General features: G+C 40.7%; 1 protein-coding gene across 8 annotated transcripts in view; it reads left to right on the forward strand.

The window, feature by feature from the left end:
- Positions 1–23,762, forward strand: part of MSRB3 (methionine sulfoxide reductase B3) — a 179,928-nt gene that overhangs the window by 144,619 nt on the left and 11,547 nt on the right. For all 8 annotated transcript variants that reach the window (XM_075066210.1, XM_075066214.1, XM_075066211.1 and 5 more), the window contains one exon: positions 20,943–21,040. In XM_075066210.1, the coding sequence (XP_074922311.1) occupies positions 20,943–21,040 (98 nt within the window). The remainder of the gene's footprint in view (positions 1–20,942; positions 21,041–23,762) is intronic.

The following is a 23,762-nucleotide window of genomic DNA, read 5'->3' on the forward strand; positions in this document are numbered from 1 at the left end:
GGCGAAAGTAGGCTTCCAGATCGCCGCAGAACTGTATCATGTTGGTGGGGGTGGCAGGGCAGAAAGAGATTCCCCGAGATAGGACAGACTTTTCAAGGTGTTTGAGCGTCTTCTGTGAAGCGCTTTGTATGCTACTGCCTGTGGGGTGGGAACCAAGTCAGCTCTCTGAAACTGACTGTCCTAGTGGTTCACTTTTTTCCTGCAGAGATTTAGACTGCAGTTTACTACTTCAGTGGTTGTATAGGAAGGAACCCGGAGTGCTATACAATTACAGCAGGAGTGTGTGCAAAGCTGTAGGTATGTTCAAGCTTCTCAGAGGGCTGCAAATATTTCAGGGTTGACAGCAAACATCTCACGGGCAATACCCACCCTTTAGATTTCTGCAGAGTTTTGAGCTTAAGAAAAGCAGACCCTCTCCATAGGGGATCAGAGTTGACTGCAACCATAAAGCACATTTTTGCCTGCCAATGTGGGAGGAAACTTGATGGGAATGTGAAGGGAAGGGGTAACTCTGTCAGTGAATTCTTGCATTCTGGGCCTGCCGATCAACATTACCTCAGTTACTGCAATGGACCCAAATCCTCTCCTCCCACACACAAAGCAATGGACTTGGGGTGGGGTAGGGATGCTCCAGCCAAAGATCCACCATTGCTACTGCCCGTCCTTGGTTTAGTAGTATCCACTTCTGCTATGGGAATGTGTGCAGTCACTGACCCATTGGCCATTGCCATGCCATACTCGCACAGTGGTTGTTGCTAAAGCCCTTGAAGAGCAGCTGGGCTCTCCACATGCAGCCTGCTTCCATGGCAGTGAAGAATGCTACTGCACCCCCATCGTGAGACTGTGGTAAGAAACAGCAGGGTGATGCTAGGTGAGCAAAGGGAGTCAAGGGGGATGCAGAGAGACAAGAGCTCTGAAGAAACGTGAGCGAGCCTGCAGAGTATTCTAATAAAGGAGAGGCATATTTAATTGGACCCTGAAATGAACAGGGAGTCAGGAGAGCTGTTTGAGGACAGGGGTGGTGACGTGTTCACACTTCTTTGTACAGCGTGCCTGGGAATGTGGATAGCAATGTTCGGCTTGTGTGAGAGTCTGAGCAACTTGGACTTGAGGATGTTGCAGCGAAGAGAGCTGTAAGAAATGTGGGCATGGATGAGGATTTTGGGAGAGGCAAGCAGTAAGGTACACAGGCATTATTGCAAACAGGGTGAAGACTTGCGGGCAGGCAGATCCAGGAGAGAGGGGAAGATCAAGATGAAGGATGATGCAAAGGTTACAAAAAGTGGAAAATGTCTCAAGTGAAATTGAGTTAGAAGTGGAATCTGGCATGAGAGAGAGGTAGACCTGTATTTAGGGGTGCACCTCTCATCCACAAGAAACACTTCTTTCTTTGACACAGTTAGCTGAAAGAGTCTGTGCCAAAGCCACAAGTTTTTATATTCCTGATGCACAGAAAGGGTAAATTATCACTACATAAGTAAATAAGTAAATAAATATTTTTTCACTATGTGAAATTTCCAAACTCATGTAATCCTATTAACTGAAAATGCTCTGGAAGATGATCCGTATTTTGGCATAAAAAACATTTCTGGCAGATACCTTACATAGTTACATCTTATATTTGATATACAAATAGCCATGTAGCATTTAAGAGTGTGATAACCTGGATTCAATTATATTTATATATATTTAAGTGTAGGCTGGTGCTAGGGGTTGAGGTTTGAGGTAGAATCAGAGGCAGAGTTTAGAATTGGTTGTTCTTGTGACCCAAAATATGCTCAGTGATTTTCAGTCTTGTCATAGTCTTTGTTTTGAGAACTTTACACTCTAGAAACTGCTCACAGAGACAAGATTACGCCCAATGATGGATGGTAACTTAGGGTATGTCTACCCTGCAATAGAAGACCCACAGCATGGCAGCGGCTGCACCAGGTCAGCTGGCTCAGGATCATGGGAATTGGGCTGTGGGGCTAAAAACTGCAGAGTAGATGTTCAGGCTTGGGCTGGAGCCCAGGCTCTGAAACCTCACAAGAGGGGAGGGTCTCAAAGCCCAGGCTCCAGCCTGAGCTCGAACATCTACAGTGCAATTTTTAGTCCCACAACCTGAGTGCCACAAGCCCGAGTCAGTTGACCTGGTCTCTGAGACTTGATGTTGCAGGTTTTTATTGCAGTGTAGACATACCCTTTGATTTTTGAAATTCTAGTCTCAGGCTCTTTTCCTTTTTAGGGTGTTGGGATGGTGAAAGCCTTTAACATGGATTAAACATGGAATCGCAGAACCAGAACACAGGTTCCTTATGGTCAAACCCAGAACCAAACTATCAGGTTGTGCTTAGATACAAGGATCTGAATCTGAAGGCTCCCAAAATCCAGAAGGGTTTGGATATGAGGCTCCAATTTGGGATCATCTGTAGCTATCAATTCCGATGAATCAAGAAGTAAATTACAATGACACAGACTGACAGCAATATTTTATCTGAACACATTCTCCACAGGGTTAGCTTCTGTCACTGAAATATGTTACAACTTCAGAGACTCAGCAGCAGAGTTGCTGGGAGCAGAAGGCCTGCCTTATCCTAATTTCTCAATTATAGCCAGGTATGTCAAGTTAGATCTCCATTTGAGCCAATTACCTAGTTGCTGCATCTTTGAGGCTGACCTAAAAGGGAAGGGACATTTAAATGGCAGCTGAGTTGCTTTTGGCTTAGCTGACTGGAAACCCTGACAGCTGTGACCTTGTAAAATGGATTGTAAGTAATTTCAAGAATCCTACTGCACCTTCCAAAATGGTTCCAGAGAGTCACTTGGGACAACTCCAGCAGAATAATACTGCCAATATTATACCACTGATGTAAAAGCTAACCTCCAGTTGCTTGCAGTGCTATAAGAGGAAAATAATTCAATCCTGTACCAGATTAGTCAGCCTAATCTTCATATGAGAATGTGTTTGTGAGTGCAGAAAAATCTCACCCTGCCATTTCATATCTTTCAAGATATTTGTGATGATTCTGAATATCACGTGGAAGTTTTAGCCTAATATTTCTATAGTTCAGTTAGCCAGTATTTTATATGTAACCCCAATAATGGAATTGGTTATAGTCATTGGGCTGGATCGTCTCCTTTGGTGAAAAATTTCTGTGAGGATCTCCTTGCAGCATTCCTTCCTTCCACTGGGGCAGAGAGAGAGGTTATTGTCCCCTCACGGAATGAGCCATGGAACTCACCCCCAGTGTTAAAGAATTCCCAGTGATCTATTGGGAAATCCTGTACCATCGGCTCTGTGCTTCCCAGTCTGAAGCAAAGACTGCAGCAGGAGAAAGTTGGCCACTCAGAAGACATATTTCCTGCCTCATTGAATAAAATAGAAGAAGAACAAGGCTGCTGGTGGAGGAAGGAAAGACTCATGGAAATCAGGAGAAAGAAGAGGGGGCAAATAAGGAGCATGACTGAAGATTAAAAAGACATCTAATGACTTCAGTTGTCAAAAATTCTCTATATCATGCCACCATAAACCTTAGCTTTCTTAATTATTGATGGTTGGCAAAGGCATGATTCTGTTGGCGAAGTCTATCTTGCTATTGACTCTTCTTCCAGTCAAATGTATAGTGGAATCATATCCCCAGTTGCTTCTCTCAGAGAGCTTTTTGTCAGAATTTTTGCCAGTGAGGTACCAGACAAGTCATTAGAATGTCTGATATATGAATTAATTTTGTTTCAGTGATTTCCAAACACTTCACAAATGCACTAGGCACTGTTTATATAGCACGTCAGCAGAGTTTACTTTAAAATAAATACTAAAGTGAAATGAAGTACAGCACTGTCTTTGAATGCAGTGCATGATTTTACACTTCATTAAGTCTATTTTTCGTACTAGTACGTAAGTGGTAATTGTACAGGTAAAAGACGAAATGGAGTGAACAAAAAGAGGTGTTCCTTGGTTGAACGTGCTAAATAAATTTATCCATTTTTAATGGTGACATTTGCGAAAAGGACCAGTGCTATGACTGTTTGCACAAGTTTTATGAATCTGTTTATTCTGTAGTTGAGTAAAACTATTACTCTGTCTCAGCCACTAAAACAACCTCTTGTACATCTGAAACCTATTATATTCAGAATACCTCAAGGAAGAATACATATAAAGAGCTATGTAATGGGAACTTTTCTTCTTTTCCAAGTTTGAAGAGTTTTTATGAAATGCTCAAACAGACTTACCCATTATGAGTTAACTGAGGCTTGAATTGTAATAAACCTCTTAAATAAAATTGGCTACCCTTTGTTTTGATATTTTAAAATTCACTTACATTTCTACGATACACGCCCCCCAAAAAATCTTCCGCAAGAAAACCCTCATAAACAAGTAAATAAACCACAATAAAAATGGTTATGTTAAACCGCTGAACTCAAAGCTAGTGAAGACAATAAGGTTGCACAGGCAAAAGTTAGGCATAACTTGGCCTGTAGTAACTTAAGGTATTGGTGGTAAAAAAGAAATCATAGCTTGACTTTCATCTCTGAGAAGCTGTTATGTTGTCTTATATCTGGTGCTCTTGCGTAGCCTGGTTTGTTGTTTGATTTTTCATTTATAAAAAAGTAAACTAAACCAGTAATATGAATTTCTCAACAATTAAAAAGTAAATTTAAATTAATAGGTGGCAGCAGAAAAGTGGATATTAACATAAATTTTGTTTAAATTAACATTGTTTATATTGTGACATCAGACGAATATATTTGTATAATATATCATCTATATATTTAATGTAAAATCTGTTTATCTTAGGCATTTATAAAGTCCCAGTCTACATAGGATGTAGGTACTGGTCATGTAGGTAACCATACAAGAGCAATATTATAAATAGTATTTTAATCTTTATTTCAAGAGTTATAAATACATAAACTTGGACATTATGTGCAAGCATCTGCCAAGCTGAACTATAAATATGAATCCTTGCATCCATCACAATTTTTGTAACTTCTGTTTTTTTATTATTATTACAAATACAACACAGATTCCATTGGGTCAATTTGACATCTATTTATAGTTCTCTGTTTATCCTCTGCAGAGGTTCTGCACAGGCAGTAGTAGAGGGTTGCTTACACTGTTCTGCCAATATGTCATTCCTTTGATCGGGAGGAATCTCCTTCAGAGGTGACAGGGTGGTGTTGATCACCATTCAACCATTTGTTCTCTCTCCAGAGATAGCAGATGGGACTGCCAAGAATGAGTATGTCTTTTGTCATGTGGATACCTGATCAGGGCCACCCAGAGGTGGGGGCAAGTGGGGCAATTTGCCCTGGGTCCTGCAGGGGCTCCCACAAGAATATAGTATTCTATAGTATTGCAACTTTTTGTTATGGAAGGGGCCCCCAAAATTGCTTTGCCCCAGGCCCCCTGAATCCTCTGGGCAGCCCTGTACCTGATCACTAGGACATGAACTGAATCACCAAATTATTTTGCATAAATCTTTTTAAACCAGTATAAATCAACATCTGGGCCATGAAAGGGACATCAGAGGAGAAACCCCAATGAAGGCAATGGTAAAACTCCTGTTGACTTCACTGGGGTCAGGATTCAGCCCTTGGTGATTAAATTATCCTGTTATGATAGACATTTTTTTAAAGAGATTAGAATTAAATTCCACAATGTACAGGTGTAAAGGTATGAGTCAAAGTTTACAACATTTACTGGGGGGAGTGGGGAAACTGTCACATCTCTGACATCAACCAACCATTGACAGGAATAAGGAAGAAACATAATGGACATTTTTATACCTCTGAAGGGTCTGGTTCTAACCTCTATTGTAGATAAGATACTTGATTAAATGGACAACCGTTCTGACCCAGTATGGCAGCACTTGTGAAGTCTGTATTACTGTTTTATTTTGCTGTGCTATTCCTTTGCACCAGAAAAGGATTTTTTGCATGCAAGAATAAAGATGTAGCTGCTGATACAGGGAATATAGAAGGCTTGAGGCTTGAATCTACAAGGCTGTGAGTGAATTAGACATTCTTCTTCCAGCTGCTGCTGTTCACAACACTTTTGACAGTTAAAATGCATCACACATTCTCTTGTCCAGTTAATGTAAACAATTATTATTTTAAGTGGAGTCCATAATCAAACCAAAATAGAAGGATGCAGACAGACAGTTCAGAGATTAAACTAAGCAGTAGACTAAATGAATGTAAAAGTAGTTTAAATATAAAATAAAATGAAAAAAAATCTAAATCAGAATGTAAGGTTTAGATTGACCCAAAACACAATTTTTTTCAGTTTGGATTCATGGATAATTTCATTTTTTATTTTTGTTTTTGATCTGTTTGTGAATAGAAGAGATTTCAAACTACTGAAACTTGCTAGAATTCTAGGCAAGCATAATTAAAAAAAAAATTTTCATAGTTTTATGTCCTAAAATGCATTCTACTCATTCAAACAATTAAACGTTGCTTATGTGAATTAGTGAAATTGTACTAAGAACTCATCAAAGAAGTCATTGAAAACTCTCCTTGCCCCACACAGAGGAATCCAAAATGGGTCACTAATAACCCTCCAGCTCCTTATTTTAAATGCTGTATGTGATGACGAAATGAAGTGGCCAGTCATGCTGTGTATCCCCAAATAACCGTGTAGCCAGCTATTGAGTCTAGGGCTTGATTTGTTGCATTTCTGAATCCAAGTAGAATACTGATAATACTACTAAATAAATTTAAGGCTCAATCCTGCAAAATGCTGAACATTATAACCTGATTCAGCAAAGCACTTATGCATATGCTTAACTTTAAGTCTTCACTTTCAAAATGTGAGTAGTTCTGTTGAAGTCAATGGGACTGCTTATATGCGTAAAGGTAAGTATGCGCTCAACTGCTATGCTGAGTGAGACCAGAGTGCTCAGCACCGTTCAGGATCAAGCCCACGTAGCATTCTTCATATTCAAAGCACTTAACAGAGTGTCTGTCCTCACAATAGCTGTATGAAGAAGATATTAGGAACACATGCTATGGCTGGGGAAACTGAGGCAAAGGTTAGGTTTTAGAGTATAAACTCTTTGGGTCAGGGACTGTCTTTTATTATATTTCTGCACAGTGCTTAACAGGATGGGGTTTTGACCTGACTGGGGCCTCCAGGCCCTACAGTAATATAAATAAATGACTTCCCCATGGCCACAGAGGGGAGATCTTGCCAAATATTCAAGTAGTTTTGAATTATGCTTTTATCTCAAATGAAACAATCCCATGATAGAGGAGAGTCTGGGGCAATTTGTTTTTGCACCTTTAAAAACCAAAAACAAACAAACAAGGTGTGGCGGGAGGGCGGGTGGAGGGGAAGGGGAAATGCAAGAAGGAAACAGGTTCAGGTTTCCTGATTTGTTTAAATTTGTAGAGCATTACACACAAATTCATCAAACCCCTTTTCTGGTGACAGTACTTCATTAGATTAGTTGGGTTGGGTATTCACGGGGATTTTCATCTTCTGACTCATAAAATTCTTTTATTTCCTAAAGAATTTCCTGTGTCTGACTGAAATTTCATGTCTGTAGGTTTAGCTGGGCTCCTTGAAGCAGTTACTTTCTAAATTACACTGTGCTTCAAATCTCCATGTAATACCTTGAGATTCAGGTCACAGATTGACTCCTGTTTGTCAAGAAAATTGATCCCCTTCAGTGCCTTACCTGTAGTTATTTTATTCAGAAATGTTTGAAATCTTTTTGGCTTCTTCCTTTCATGACGTTTTTCATTTGCTGCCTCTGCAGTTTCCCCATGTCTGCTTATGAATATTTGTGTCTAATTCTGAGCATGCACCCCAGTGATTTAATGTTAGTATGTAGCTTGCCGGCCTTTCCCATCAGGTTTTCATCACTCACATGATGTAAAGGAAAGAGAGTGAGTGAGTTACGAGTATATTGGACCATTTAGCAATTGATGAGAAATGCCTGTGTATGTCATTTTTCCTTCTTGTTTTAGTCTTTTACTTTTGAAGGGGGTGAAAGTCAGGTTAGGTTGGAATACCAGAAACCTTGTGTGTTCTTGTTTTGAAAGGTTCAGTGTATTGAAGATGATACTTTTTGACATGTGAGTTCCAGAAATGTTTAGAGTGATTGTAGTGTGAGCAAGTCCTGCTTATACAAGGAGTTTCATCTGTGGGTCTCTCTCTATGTGTAAAATGACAATGCTTAGCTGCCATTTGTTGTTAGAGTTATGGGATATATTTGAATGTCCTTAAGCTGAGAAGACTGAACTGTAAGCCTGGATGCTATTTAGAAATGAATTCAACTTCATTTGACAAGATGACAGTTGTAAAGGATCCTCAGATCCTTGTACTTTGGAAGATACATATAGTAGAACATGATTCAAAACAGCAAAGAAATCAACAAATTTCTGAGCTAAATATTATGCATGTAACTGTTTAGATCAGGATATAAATTTGTGACAGTAATTCTTGGTTTAGTGACGACTGTAGCTATAAACAAAAACTCTCTAAGAACAGACTCTTTGCTTGTGTAATTATTTCATTTTTAAAAAGTCACAAATATATTAACAGTATAGTTTTATTTATCAAATTGTATGGTCTTAATACTCCACTTACAGCATTTTTACTGCAGTATAAATTGTTACTCTGTTGTACTAGTGGAGAATCTAGTTTCACATTTGTTTGTAACCGTTAAAAATCAGTAATATAGCAGAAAAGTTTTAATCAGCATCAAAAGCTTCACATTAAATAAAGGGCCATAATTTCTGAAATTAAAAATTGATATAGCGAATCACAGTCCTTTCCTGCGGAGTGCTCGACCCCCACTCCGCCCCAGGCCCTGCTCCCACCCTACCTCTCCCACTCCTCTTCCCGGCCCCCCTGCATCTTCCCTCCCCCTACTCCGAGCATGCCCCGCCTTCACTCCTCCCTCTCCTCCTCCTCCCCAGCACATCCTGCACACCACTAAACAGCTGACCTATGGTGAGTGGGAGGCAGGGGGAGGCACTGATTGGTGGGACATACCAACAGGCAGGAGGCACTGAAGGGGGGAAGCTGATGGGGGGGCTGCTGGTGGGTGCTGAGCACCCACCATTTTTTTTCCCATGGGTGCCCACAGAGTCGGCAGCTATGTAGCAAATACTTTTTTGTGATATTTACTTTGAAAACCAAATGAATAAATGCATTGCCGTATACATGTATATGACCATTTTAAATGGCTGAATGTAGCACATATGCTACCATTGCATAATCTATATCAGGGGTCGGCAACCTTTCAGAAATGGTATGCCGAGTCTTCATTTATTCACTCTAATTTAAGGTTTTGTGTTCCGGTAACACATTTTAACATTTTTAGAAGGTCTCTTTCTATAAGTCTGTAATATATAACTAAACGATTGTTGTATGTAAAGTAAATAAGGTTATAAAAATGTTTTAAAAGCTTCATTTAAAATTAAATTAAAATGCAGAGTTCCCCGGACCGGTGGCCAGGACCTGGGCAGTGTGAGTGCCACTGAAAATCAGCTCGAGTGCCGCCTTTGGCACGCATGCCATAGGTTGCCTACCCCTGATCTATATTCATATGTTAAAATGTTAGAGACTGAGAAAGTTCTGGGGTAAAATTATTCTTGTCTTGAGGAAGATTAGTGAAAAATCATAGTTAAGAAAACATTCATTTATAATTTATGCCATTGTCACAATCCACTCGCTTCCCCCCCACATACACACCCCTCCAAATTTTGGTGTTAGAACTGTATGATTAGCTATATATGTGCTTTAATAAACACAGTTTTAGAACAATCATCTTACATTTCTATGTATGCCTTTCTACAAGTCCTGTATTAGCCTGGGCAAATGAGTTTACTTTCCCTATCAGCAGGTGAATAGAGGAACAAAACATTAGATGTCACTCTTTCTGTAGCATGCTTGCTTTATCTCATTCACCAGTTGTTTACTGTCATCACCAGGGGGAAGCAGCTCTGTGATATTTAGTGATTTTCTGAAGTGTGTCAGGCTTCTAACCTATTCTAGACAATCTTGTTCATGTTGCTATTAGTGTCCAATTTTAGGTGAGCCCCTTCAGCTTCCAGTTCTACACTGTGAAAACTCAACAGGCCTGGGTCTAGCATGGCAGGTCATTCTCAAATAGCATCCTCATATGTCAAGTTGGCAACTCAGCAGACACTGGTTTCTTTGTTCTTCTCCTTCACTATTTAAAGAGTGGGGGAAAGCTAAGATCTTATTAAGGGGCAACAATTCTGTATGCTCGCCTCATGTTCAGTGGTTGAAAAGGCCAGGGAAGGCGACTCTTCGTTCCCGACACTGTGGAAGATGTGATTGTATGACTCAGTGTGCTGAGAATGTTTAATCCAGATTGTGTAGAGGCAAATACCCCTTGCAGTAAGAGACTGAAGGCAGTGCACCAGGCAGCTTCCAGATTGTTCGCGCCAACTATTCATTTGTCTTCTGATTATGGATATCTGGAATAAGTATTATACCTTGCTGCCTAGATGCTACCACAATTCATTCACTCCAGAACTGTGACCTGGAGTTGGTTAAATATTTAAAAAGGACTTTTCAGATCTGAGGGCAACATTCTCAGCTCCACTCAGAAAGAAGTAAAGCTACTTGAGATCTTCACTCTAGATGTTAACATACACTTTTCTCCCTCAAGAGGAGTGGTCTTGAGGGCAGTTGCCTTTCTTTTGTTTTTTCCTTCCTTTGAATTCTCCCCCACTGCCCAAATAATGGCATATCACTTCATTTTAATTTAGATGAAAATGTTGTTCACCTTTTTTTCTTGATAGAGAATGAAAGAAGTGTTTGTGCTGCTTGATACATTCCTTTCAGAATCTGACTAGCTTCTTGTTTTGGTGTGGGCAAGTTAAAATGGATCCATAACCTCTTAAAACTGGTGGGTGTTTGGCACCTCAGAGGCCTGCTAAGCTGGCAACTTCTAGTTCTCTCAAGCCAGGATTCAGATAAGAGAGAGAATGGCCCCCTGAGAAAGGAAATGGAACTTGTTCTGGAGAGATCTGTGGAACAGCCATGTTAATATTCATTCTTTCTTTGGCCAAATTCCACAGGGTAGGTGATTTTCCTTTTGCTGAGACTACTTTGGATTACGGGATCCTCAGAGCAATGGCTCCTCATTTTTCACTCATATCCTCTTGGGCTTTGTGAACTGATTTGTCCCAGAGGAGTGCAGTTTTCTTGGTAGACCATGGGTGGAAATTGTCATCAGTTGACTTCGTAAGTTTTGTCCCAAATCATGAAAAAATGTCCTTGATGAGTAAGAATATTTTGTTCCTTTTAAATTAATTGTGATGTAAGTATCACATAAATTCTCTTTCAAAGACATCACATTTCATAGCTAAAGTAAACAGAAGGAAGGGAGCCTTCCTTTTTTATCATTATGCATAACTCTTTCCCTTGTTTAATAACCTTGTCTTTGTACTGAGATCCATGTTTGCTCAACTGTAGGTGGGAGTATGTTTGTGTGGATGACATGTTGCTCAGTAACAAGGCACATTTTGATTGAGTGTCTCTAATCTGGTGATATCCTACCAACTACTAGGAGGTCAAAACAATTTTCTTATCAGAATTCCATCACCATGATTCTAGTTTTTCTCTCTAACCAAACTTTGATTGTTCTTTTTAAAATAAATCCGTAGATCTAAAGAATATTACAGCCAAAATATTTTAACACTTTTTAAAAAAACAATTATAGATATTCTGCTCTTGAAATACTCCAAAGCAAAGTGGCCACAAACGTAGGCTTCTCAGAGGATGAAAACATGCTTGAATTACGATGAAGTAGGCTCTGTGCACAGTTATGTTTGAGTAAACGTAGAAATCAGAGGATTACATACTTGATTGCCGCTGGTAAAAAGAAACTTTGTTGTACAAACTCATCAATAATTTTGTCTGATGAATTGTGCTGTTTGATACTTGGTTCTGTATAAAGGTGCTAGCTTGGAACTCAGGAGACCTGGGTTCAAGTTCCTGTTCAGCCACAGGTGCCCTGAGTGACTTTGGACAAGTCATGTCTACCTGTGCCTCGGTTTCCCATCTGTAAAATGGGGATAATAGTGCAGGGATATTGTGAGAATAAATATATGAAAAACTGTGAGGTGTTCACCTACTATTGTAATGGGGTCATCTAAGTACCTACGATTGATATGTTGCACCAAACTGGTGTAAACGAGGAGAGAATCAAGCCCATGAAGTTCGGAAGCCCTCAAATTATTTTTCCCTTGCCACCTCAATGAAAAATCTTTGTTTTAAAAGAAGTTAAAAATTATGAAATATTACCCAGTTGATGTGGCATTTTGCAATGTCTCTTATAAATGGATTTTTTTTAAAAAAAATTGGCTTTCATATGGATAGCCAGGAAGATAAGAGGTTAAAGATACTTGCCTACCTTTGTCGATTGCTTTGAGATCTGTAGATGAAAAGTGCTATGTAACAATTAGATGGTGGTGGTGGTAAAATATTAATACTACTCAGGAAAAATCTTCGTGATTTTAGTGGGAGCTTTTCTTGGGTAAATCTTGAAGGACTGGGCTGTATAAATGAAAGATCTTGCCCCAAAGAGCTTAGAGCCTGTATTTTTGGGGTCTGAGTTTGTACAGCACCTAACACAGTTACAGTCCTGGTCTCAGATTAGGGCTCCTGGTGCCACCACAACACAAATAATAGTTTCATTTCTAGTTGGATTATGTTGATAACTGGGCTGTGTTTATTTTATTTATTTGATTCTTCCCATTAATGCATTATATCAGGTTGCTGGCAAGGCTAACTCACTTAAATAACTACACAACGTGCAGTCACAATTCGATACTGACTTGTTTATACTGGATGAAAACTGTGATTGATTTAGTGAATTATGGCGCTAATATATAATTATGCAAATCACAAGCCTCTTGCAAGACATACATTTGCTTTAGTGTTCGGCCTCTTATAAGGAAAATAAATCCATTACCCAAAACTGAATGCTTTTGGATTGAGGTTACCAGGTCAACAGTAAATTTTAAAAAAGATTTGAGACATTTCTTAATGACATTTTAAAATTATAGGTTATACTGCTACACATGATATTATTCAGATCCTTTGCTGCTGCAGATCTACAGCTGACTTATGTGTAAGATATAGATTTAAAAATCTTAACCATGATTTAAAGTAACAAGAGACACTGTTGAGAGGAGGGGAGGAAAAATGCCTTTTGGATGAAGTGTGTTAGGTTCAGTAGTTTTATTGAATCTCAATCAAAAAGAAATCATTTGTAGCTGAATCTTTGTAAGAAAACTGGGGAAAAGATCAGTGCTTCTGCCTATCTGATGCAGCCCACTCCCAGCGCGCGCGCGTGCACGCGCGCACACACACATACACACACACAAAATGTGTGTATGTGTATAGGGAGACAGAGAGATATTTTAGAATATTACGGAAGGGTTAATGAAGCAGGATACTGTATGCTAGTATTGTTATTATTTTCTAAAGCGAACAGATGCAGTATGTTTTCATTGACCCAGGAATATCTGGGTTGCTCTTCTCAATCCAATTGTTCTGTGTTATTCAAATGTCAAACAAGATTGTAGATGTGAGGTTTCAGCCTTCTCTCAGCAATCATTTTAATCAGATTTATCATGCTAAAACTAAGCAAAAGAAGTAAATCCAGATTGGATACATTGTTTTGTAAAGACCTGTTTTGTCATTCAGAGAGCAGCGATAGAGAGAAAAAAAAATCATTGTCTTTATTTATGACTTCCAATCCTTTACTGCCCAAATGAGAGACAGAATAGCAAGACGATGACCCTCTAATAGCAATAATTATTTTGTTAAATTTCCTTCAGACAGAGTTCCTAAGGGTGATATTTCCTTGTTGTAGTGGCGCAACTCTGCTGATCACAGAGAGTTTGTTAGAGCTCACCCGCTTCTATTTTCAAACTCCAGGCCCTCCCTACCTTTTCCTTATGCTCCCTCACATTCACACAGCCTTGCTCCCAGCCTAGCTCCCTACCTGTCCCTTCCTAACAATATGATCTCATGGTCCTGCTGAAAGCCTTATGCCATAGGAATGGGACAGTTGGGATTGTGTTCTTTCCAGTGGGATGTATATAACACTTGATTATAATCCCGGAGGCTCACAAGATTTCTGTGCCTGATTCTGCTTATAGATACACTGGTGTAAATTGGGAATAACGCCATTGAAATTAATTTTCCTTCAGTCTAAAATTTGCATAAATGACACCATAATCAAGCCTACTCTATCCATTACAATCCTAGCAAGTAATATTTTGAATCAAGGACAGTATTTCCAATCTGGTACCACTTTTTTACTGAAGTGTAAGCAAGATATAGTGTAAGAAATATTTTATTTCCTATAACTGTTTGCTGCGTATTCATCATCCAGAAAATGCTGTGAAAATTAAATGTTTAAAGCTAGCCAAATTACCTAAAGCACATCTTGTATTTGCAAAGGCATTATATATAACAAAATTACAGCAGTTGTACAGTTCTTACATCTAGGTTGTATGTGTGAAGACAGAGGCTGGTATATGGATCTGTCAGGCTCAGTCTGAGTATAAATATGTATGGGGAGAGGGAGAGAGTGAGTGAGTGAAGTAACTTAAAGACCTACAACTGTTTTAAAGTGGAAGATTTATTACCGTATTTAAACCTTGTATGCTTCGTGTTTTTACAAAGATGTAGTTTCTCAGTGGAATAAGACAAACAATGAGACTTCACATTAAATACTGTGGTTTTCAATAACAAAAATTGTGTTTAAAAAGCATAAGAGTTCCAAAACCCAACCCATCAGAGAAACCAGGCATTTTTCAGGTCAAGGCCCTTTTCCCTCCTGCCTTGCCTCCCACCAGCTGGTGCCATTTTGCAGCCCTAGCATATGCCATCACTCCCTACCTTTCCACCTGCAAACAGCTTTCTGAAGGAAATGCTTGGAATAATTTAGCAAAAAAAATGATGAAGTGTAGCCTACCCTTTACTGTCTCGGGATTCTAAAATGGAAAACATAACTGTAAAAATCACTGCTATGGAAGACAGAGAGGAGGTCTCCAATTCACAGGTATATGAATGGGGCACTAATGCAAAAACATAAAATGGTTTGTGATTGCAATTGTGCTGTTCAGAAAATTATCACAAGGAATATTCAGAAAAAAAAGATGCTAACTGGGCCTGATTTTCTAAAGCAGCCTGCAGTCTTGCTTCTGCAAATAATTATCGACTCACATTTTAGCAGTTAAACCTCTAACTTCCTAATTCGTGGACGCAGGCAGTTAGTTGTCTAAGTGCTACAAAATGTGGCCCAACTCACAAAATTGGAAGCAGGATTGAGACTTTGCTTGAAAGATAAATAACAGAATCCAGGGATAGACTGTTCTGAAAATATTTATCATGTGTTACAGTTATGCTGTAATTTGATGACTTAAGTAGGAAATATGTTACGTCCTCTCTAGGACTTTTCTCAGGTTCATTTTATGAAAATATGCCCTGGGAGTGCATATGCCAAAGGTTTTCTAGAATTTTCATCTTCCTGGAGAATAAGCTTCCTTCTGTCTTTTAACCTTAATGTGATAGAGATCATATGCCATACGCTGCAACCCTTGCTGGAACAAGTTTTGATTTCTCTGTCTCACACACACAAGACTATGAGTAGATTTTGTGGGTTGCACAAATAACATCAGACATACTGTATGAGCAGAAACATTTCTATTCCTTCCTGCTCTTAACCTGGCTGCCCAAGGCAGTCATCAGGTGTTCTCTGTTCTGAAGAAAGCATTCTCTGATGAAGGAGTATGAGCCTTCATCTTCTCTTTAGCAAATTAAGGGTCATCAGTAAAAACAAATGATCCCAATTTTAGGGCAAAAGCCATGCAGCTTTTACAAAATATTTGGGAGAAATCTCAAATGGAGGAGGTGGAGAGAAGTGTAGCAAATGACTGATTAAATATGTTAAATCTACTGGTTTAAGAGTCTGTTATTCAGGGGCAAATGGAAATGATCTCAGTCTAATGTATGGTTTATACACAGTTTTTAGTGAGGTAATGGATAGAATAACATTCCATTGTTTTGTATGTTTGCATTTTTGGCTCAGAAAGGATGTTCACAATATCTAAATAATTAAATCTGGCATGTAATATATCAGAAATCCACAGAACCAAGGATAAATGGGCCTGATTCTCATACACTCTAAGGCCTCAAAGCCTTTAAGTGGGTGCATATATATAATATATTCCTGTTTTAAAGCACCTTTCCACTGTCAGAGTGATGTGAAAAGGCCTTAGTGGAGATAAGAATTAGACCCATTTTAAATGTCTATAATCCAGTACAAACTGCTAACAAACAAGGCCACGTGTAACATTTGCATCCGTCCCTCTCGGAACTGAATCTTGAGTTCAGGGATCAATGTATTCACAAACCTTGGCTCCTATTCACAAAAATTTGCAAACTTTGGTTGAAGTTGTTCACTTAGATGGGAAATCCAAATCTCCCTGTCCCCAGTTTGTCTCCTGCAATTACGCTTCTTCCCCTCCCCACAGCTGCTGTCCTGTTCTACCCACCAAGTTTACTGTTCTTCAAGGGAAAATGCTCCTGCTATTGCTGCAACTAGATCTGCTGAGCTCAAGCTGATAAATGTCCAATCATTAGTGTGCTACCCTTCTAAAGAAACCATGCAAGAACATGAGGTGTCTCTTCCCAGGGACAGTCTTTACAATGCAAAGGATTACAGTTCCTCTCAGCCCCAGCTCAGTGTAACCAGCTGAGAGCAGAAGCGGGAGGGCTTTTTCTTCCCTGTTCCTACTTCCCTTTTGGAAGCATCCAACCCCAAAATGACCTTTAAAAAACTGAATGAAGCATGAGTCAATAGCTTGCAGCCACCTGAAAACCATGCTACTGCAGCCACTCTGCACCACTTACAGACCTTGGGAAGGAGAAGGAGGTGGCAGGGCTTAGGTTGCTGGAGGAGGGAGAAGTGGTGGGAGATTACAACATCTAAGGGCTGATCTTCACTACGAGGAGATCCACGCTGCTGCAATTGAGGCAGCAGGGGTCGATTTAGTGGGCCTAGCGAAGATCTGCTAAATCGACAGCAGAGAGCTCCTCAGTCGACCCCAGTACTCCAGCTCTCCGAGAAGAATTTGAGCATTGGCCTGCTAAACCCAGGGTTGTGAGTTCAATCCTTGAGGGGGCCATTTGGGGATTGGTCCTGCTTTGAGCAGGGGGTTGGACTAGATGATCTCCTGAGGTCCCTTCCAACCCTAATAATCTCTGATTCTATCTATGAAGAGTAAGGGAAGTCGATCGGAGAGTGTCTCCCATCAATGCAGCGTGCTGAAAACACCTACATCGACCTAAGCTACATTGACTCCAGCTGTTATTCACGTAGCTGGAGTAGCATAACTTAGGTCGACTTACCCCCATGGTGAAGACAAGTCGAAGGGTGTGTCCATGCAGCAAAGAAGAGTAGGTGTACCCATCCTAGCTTTATTCTAGCTAGTGTGGTTAACAATGGTAACAAAGACATGGCGGCAGAGGCTTCAGCATGGGCTTGCAACCCGAGTACACATCCAGTAAACAGCATCCCAGACAGACATTTACTGGCAGCTAGCCTGCAATGAAGCCCATGCTGACGCATCTTGACTCCTCTTATAACCTGTGCTAGCTAGACTAAACCTGGCACACGCAGCCTACATGAGCTACTGTTACACCTTAAGTTGTAGTGTAGATGTACCCTGAAGCAAGAAGAGATCTTCTGGAGCTTGCTGGGAAAGAAGGAGAAACAAGAAGCCCCTATTGTGTCTTTTTCTATTTACACAATACAGACAATATGAAGAAGCCACATGTGTACAGCTGGGTGCCAGATAAGTGTGTTTACTGAATATACACAAACACGCCAGGTCTAGCTAGATACATACTGCAGCTCTGACTGGTTTCTGGCTGCTTTTGAAACATAGTACACAATGAGAGCTATTAGAAGGCTCACAAACTATCCAAAGGATACCCTTCTATTCCTATATGCTACATTTCCCATGAGAGGGAGTGAGCGAAATGAGAGTGAAGGGTTCTGGATCGCCTTGTAAGTTTGCCTAATTAATTCAGACTTTCCACCAAACATGCAGCAGTTAGTTTGGTTCCATCTCCAGGCCAATCACATGATGGTGCCCTTCATGAACTGTACCCTGCAGGTTTCACACAGCTGTACTGTCAACCTTCTTAATGTTATTAGTTCATCGCAGTAATACTGTAAGACACACAAATAGGCGACCAGGTGGAGGAGATGCCATTGAGGTGGAAATGCAACAATTTAACATTAAGTGGTTGAAAATCTTAGGAACCACCACTTGGATTTTCTAACTGTGTTGTAATCACTACTTTGGGGGAGCAGATGCCTCACTGGCAGAATCTATAGAACAAGGGACGTTCTGAAAAAACCTGTGTGCACTGGAAATTAATAAACTAAATTCTAGTCACTCCAGTTGGGTACAAGGGCTGCTTTAAGGGAGCTCAACTCTGTTTGTGCAGATTTCAGCTGACTTCACTTTTAAAAAGTGCATGGAATGCATCCAAAACAAATATATTTTTGTGCTAGATGGGAAGACCAAAAGGAAAAGTCTGGAGAGAGGAGGATGGATGGTCTTCCTTTAATGTCAAAACTAACATAAACATATCTCCCCAACCCCTTTGCCCAAGATAATTTTCTCAGCAACACACAGATTGCTTCAATCTCTGCGTAGCAGCCTTTGAAGCTTTCTCCTTATTGTTGTGTGTAGGGGGAGGGAGGGTTCCCTTTGAGGATTTCTTCAGCAGCGAAGAGTTCCTCCTTCAAATACTTTCACAGTATGAGGAAAATGCTCTCTTCTTTGGGGCTTCTCTTCATTAAGACTTAGGGCTGGCCAGAAAACAAGAATTCTGCTTCACAAAACATTTCATTTTTGTCAGAAAAAGTTCTGTTGAAAATCATTCAGCCAGGTCTGCTTAAGACCTCACTCATCATTAGGTGGAGTTCCAACTCAGGAGATAATTTGCATTGCTGGAGAGGATCCACCAACTGGAAGATAAGAATTTTTGAAGGGTTCCCATTCTGCAGAACTTTGTAATAGGCTGCTTTTTTTTTTGTTTGTTTGTGAAACTATGTGCATTTTTTGGCAGGGATGGTTTACAGTATGGAGTAATTTATAAAGACGTTTGTTACTTTGTAACAATTCTTTTTAAAGATTGACATTACTAGAGGGATTCCAGGTGGGTTTCTCTCTTGCAGGATGTTTGCCTTGTTCAGAGTATTTGATCTTAAGCTTTACTGCTGTCCATTTTTTCCTGTCAGTCACACTTGGATAACACTTTTAGCCCCTGATCCCACAATGAGCTTTGTGTGGGTAGGCCCCAAGGACTTCATTGGGGGTCCCAGTGGGCTCCTACTTGGAACTCATTGTAGGATTGGGGTTTTAATTAAGATGATACTGTATTTATCCAAGTTTTTCCCAAAGTGTGAGAAATGAACCATCTTGGGAAGAGGCTGTTTTTCCCCTTTAATTTTGCTCTTACATGGTTTCTTCCTCAAGTTTTCCTCCACATTTAACTGTGTAAGGTGTAACTAAAGATGTGCAGTATTGTTCCGCATTGATGTGCTTTTCCTGCACATATTGAGACCATTTGATAGCTTCCACACCTCCCTTTACTAAAAATCTTGTGGGAAATTCTGTACATCCTGTATTCATCTGTGCAAAGTGATTTGTAGCTGCAGCTACATTCTTTAATGACTTACTGCAAGGCATTTTATGAAACCATTAGTAACAAATGTTTAACAGATATTAGGAGAAAGAACAAGGAACTCTGGTATGTGTGAGCATATATACACAGAGAGAGAGAGTGTGTGTGTGTATGGGTGAGTGACTTTAAGGGATTGCATGAGAGGGACAGGTATCTGGTGATGTTCAGGTGGGTACAGGGTGGATTTTTAGGTGACCTTTAAAGTCTTTCAAGTAGATTTTCATGTGGAAGCCCAGCTATAGGCAATACAGCCCTTCGAATGCTTTTTAGGTGAACTAATCAGGCTGTGTGAGGGGACTCTGCTGGGACGCTGTAGTTGCAGGGGCTTGGATTTCCCAGTCCCTGTGTTGGTGGGTAGGGGGAGAAGTGGGCTGTAGCCCACGAAAGCTTATGCTCAAATAAATGTATTAGTCTCTAAAGTGCCACAAGTACTCCTGTTCTTTTTAGGGAGTGAATAGTTATTCTTCAGATGATGATGTGCAGCCATGGATTGTAAGTAGGGGTCACTATAAAACTCTTATTGTACCTGAGGCTGCTATGGAAGGCTTGGGTAGCAGCTGCGTTGAAGAGTGCATGTTTTCATCAGCACGTGGCAAAGCAAAGTGAGGTCTTTTGTTTTTGATGCAAGCCTTATGCTTGTCCATGCCTTTGTCACCCTGAGATAAGATCCCCTTAACACTCTCTACTTGGGAGCTACACCTGAGACCACGCAGAAGCTGAGCTATTCCAGAATTCAGGAGCCCTTTAGTAAGTGGGCTTTCCACTGGAAGCACATAACACAAGCATCCCATGAGTTAGTGCAGTTGCCTTTGGTAGCTGGGTAGAACTCAAAGTGTTTTTTACTGATCTTTAAAGCCTTACATGGTTGGAATCTGTGTCTGGGTTTCCAGAGCACCCATCTCTTTACCTGGGCTAGACTGCCGCAGTTGCTGTCAGTGGAGTAGCATGCCAGGGAGCTCTGCAGATGCAGAAGAAAGTCAGCTGCTGGCAGCTTGTTCTCTGAGAGGGCCTAAATGTGAATAATTTATTATAATTGTACATGCAAGATAACAGGCATTTTTGAAAATCGGACTTAGGATCCTAGGTCACGTAGGTGCTTTTGATAGCGTTCCCCGTAGTCTATAATTTGTTGGTAATGCGATCTGACGCAAAGATACTGCAGCTCTTGATTTCTCTTGTTCCTCTTTTCCAGGTTGGCCTTCGTTCTATGATGTGATCAGTCCGGATGCAATTACGTTCACCGATGACTTCTCTTATGGGATGCACAGGATTGAAACAGGCTGCAGTCAGGTCAGTGTACAGCACACAGAGACCATTCTGATTGTAAAGGCTGCAAATATTGTTACAGCACCCTACCCTCTCACTGTGATTCACAAAGCTTTTAGTTCATTAAATACTAATAATCTTAATATTGCGTAGTGGATTGCAATTGACAGACAAATGTCCAAGTCAGAGTGCTAATGAGAGTGTTCTTAAGCACTGTTTAACAGAGCGGACATAAATGGCTTGAATCAATGGTGCCAAGTATACAGAAATTGTCTTGTTGAAAGGAATCCCTTCAATGCTCATCCCTGAGCCCCGCTTTTCTACTTCCATGTGTGAATGGTTTTGATAGAAATTGGAAGCATTGTAGTGACTATTTGTGTGCTGATACCATCACTGTGCATTACTGAAGAGCAGCACTAACTGAAATCCAAGCCCCATTCCCAGGTCAGTCTTAATGACCAAATCAAGTAATCCCATCTGCCATAATAACGAACTCAATAATAATGCCAGATGCTCCCGAGTTTCCATTATCTGTCTTGTTTTACTTGCTTTCATCCATTATGATGCTCAGCGTCCTGTGAAGTGAATGGCATAATCATTATTTAGAAGGGAGGGGAACTGCTAACTTGACATGTTACAAAAACACCCAGCAACTCTCAACCACCCAGTTCTAAATCCTCAAATTCCTTCTAGTGAGACTGCGACAGCTTCATTCATGCTGTATAAATCTGCCTTTCTGTTTCCAGACAGGACCAAGGCTGGGATAACCGATTTCAGCATTGCTGAAATATGTCCTGACTATTCTGTGCTCATACAGGAATGCTTAGAGCATGTTAAGAAAGAGGCTCTCTGAAATGGTGGTGTATTTTTCTGGGGCCATTTCTGCTCCCACTGAAGTCAATGGCAAAATTTCAGTTAACTTCAGTGTGTGCAGGATGGGGCCCAACATGCCAGTGCCTGAATCAGTCTGACGGGAAATATCTACTATTATAATTGGAGAAATTGTATCATTCTTTTCTAGATAACATGCTGCAAGAAAACCATTTAACACATTTTTGGTAGCTGTGCTGTATGTGTTTTAGGAATCTCAGAAGCTCTACTGTGACCTCTGATTGCAAAAGAATTGTAACACCTTGCAGGAAAATGTACTGCACAAAAAGATATTGCTCAATATTAAAGGAACTCAGGCTATGTTGTTTTTATTTCATAATAGACTGAGGAACCTTATGAGCTTATAATCATCACTTTACTGAATTGCTTTGTGGAACTAACTGATAAATATAAATAGGCTTGGAAGGATTTTATTTTTATCAGTAAATAGTGGTAAAAGTTGATTTCCTTGTATACATACAAAGCGATGAAAAAATATTTCCATCAATAACTGAAATTTACAGATAGCCAAAGTGGGGGGAAAAAAGTGTGCATGAGAACTTAGTGTTTGATTTAAGGATATTTAGTTTGCATATTTTGAAATGTGATGTTGACAGTTTGTATTTTAAAATCCATGTGGGTACTGGATTGTGCCAAAGATGCCAGTATTCAAAATCTGCTCTTCCTGCCCTTGCTCGTTTTCGCTCAGCAACGAGCGCCAGTGCTGTCTGTACTGCTTGGGGGAAGACTGCGCTGCATCCAGGTGAAGTATCTGCCTCTAACTTCCCTTCCCTTACATGGAAAGGCCAAGCCCTCTGTCCTACGAAGCAGCACATGAACATTGCCAGGGGCCCTCAGTCAGATCCTGACTGGGTAACCCCCCTCTCTCCCGAATAATCCAAGATTGCGCCTCCTATCTCGGAGCCTCAGTCCAGCTCTGCCAGTACCAGTTCTATGGACCCCAGGCTGGGGCTAGCCATGAGTCTCGGAAGCATGCACATAAGCGTGGCAGTAAGTCTTCCTCTAGATCCAAGAAAGATCCCACACCATCCACAAGTTCCAGCCTCAGAGGAACGCTGCCTTCCAAGGCCCACAAGAGTGACAAGAAGTTGGATCGCTCATCGAATCTGCCAGTCCCAGTTCCAGCACCACATGCTCCTCCTGCATTGGCCCCACTGACGTCTCTGATTCATGGGTCCTGAGACAGCTCCCCTTACCAGCCCCAGTTCCATCCGTAGACTGAGGGCCATTGACTCTGGGGAGACTTGGAATTGCTCCTTGGCCTCATGAACTGTTCCAAGTTTGCTCCGGAATGCCTTTCTTCTGTCCTCGCCATGCAAGACAATCATAACAGACGCATTGCTCAACGGCTGGGGTGCCCACGTGGGAGATCATGTGACACAAGGCACTTGGACCTCTCAGGAAGTCAGGATTCATATCACCATCCTGGAACTTGGGGCAGTACGCAAAGCATGCCACGCGTTTTTACCAGCTATCCATTCTTGTCATGTCGGACGACACCACTACAGTTTAACATATAAACAAGCAAGGAGGCACAAAGTCCCCAGTGCTGTGTGCGCAAGCAGTATGCCTCCGGAAATGTTGCATTGCACATTGTATCCATTTGTCAGCAGCCTCCCTGCCAGGAACCCAGAATGTGATTGCCAATGCTCTCAGCAGGAACTTTGCAGCTGACCATAAATGGGAGTTGCATGACATGGTAATCGTAGACATTTTTGGTCACTAGGGAACTTTGGTCAGGGATCTCTTTGCATCTCATGCCAACATCAAGTGCATTCAATACTGCTCAAGGGGAGGACTCCTTGCCCTGTGAATGAGCACTGCCCTGGTCATCAACTGGTTGGACTGGATCAAC

The sequence above is a fragment of the Chelonoidis abingdonii genome, chromosome 1 (assembly GCF_003597395.2).
Source record: "Chelonoidis abingdonii isolate Lonesome George chromosome 1, CheloAbing_2.0, whole genome shotgun sequence".
Classification (NCBI taxonomy): Eukaryota; Metazoa; Chordata; order Testudines; family Testudinidae; genus Chelonoidis; species Chelonoidis abingdonii.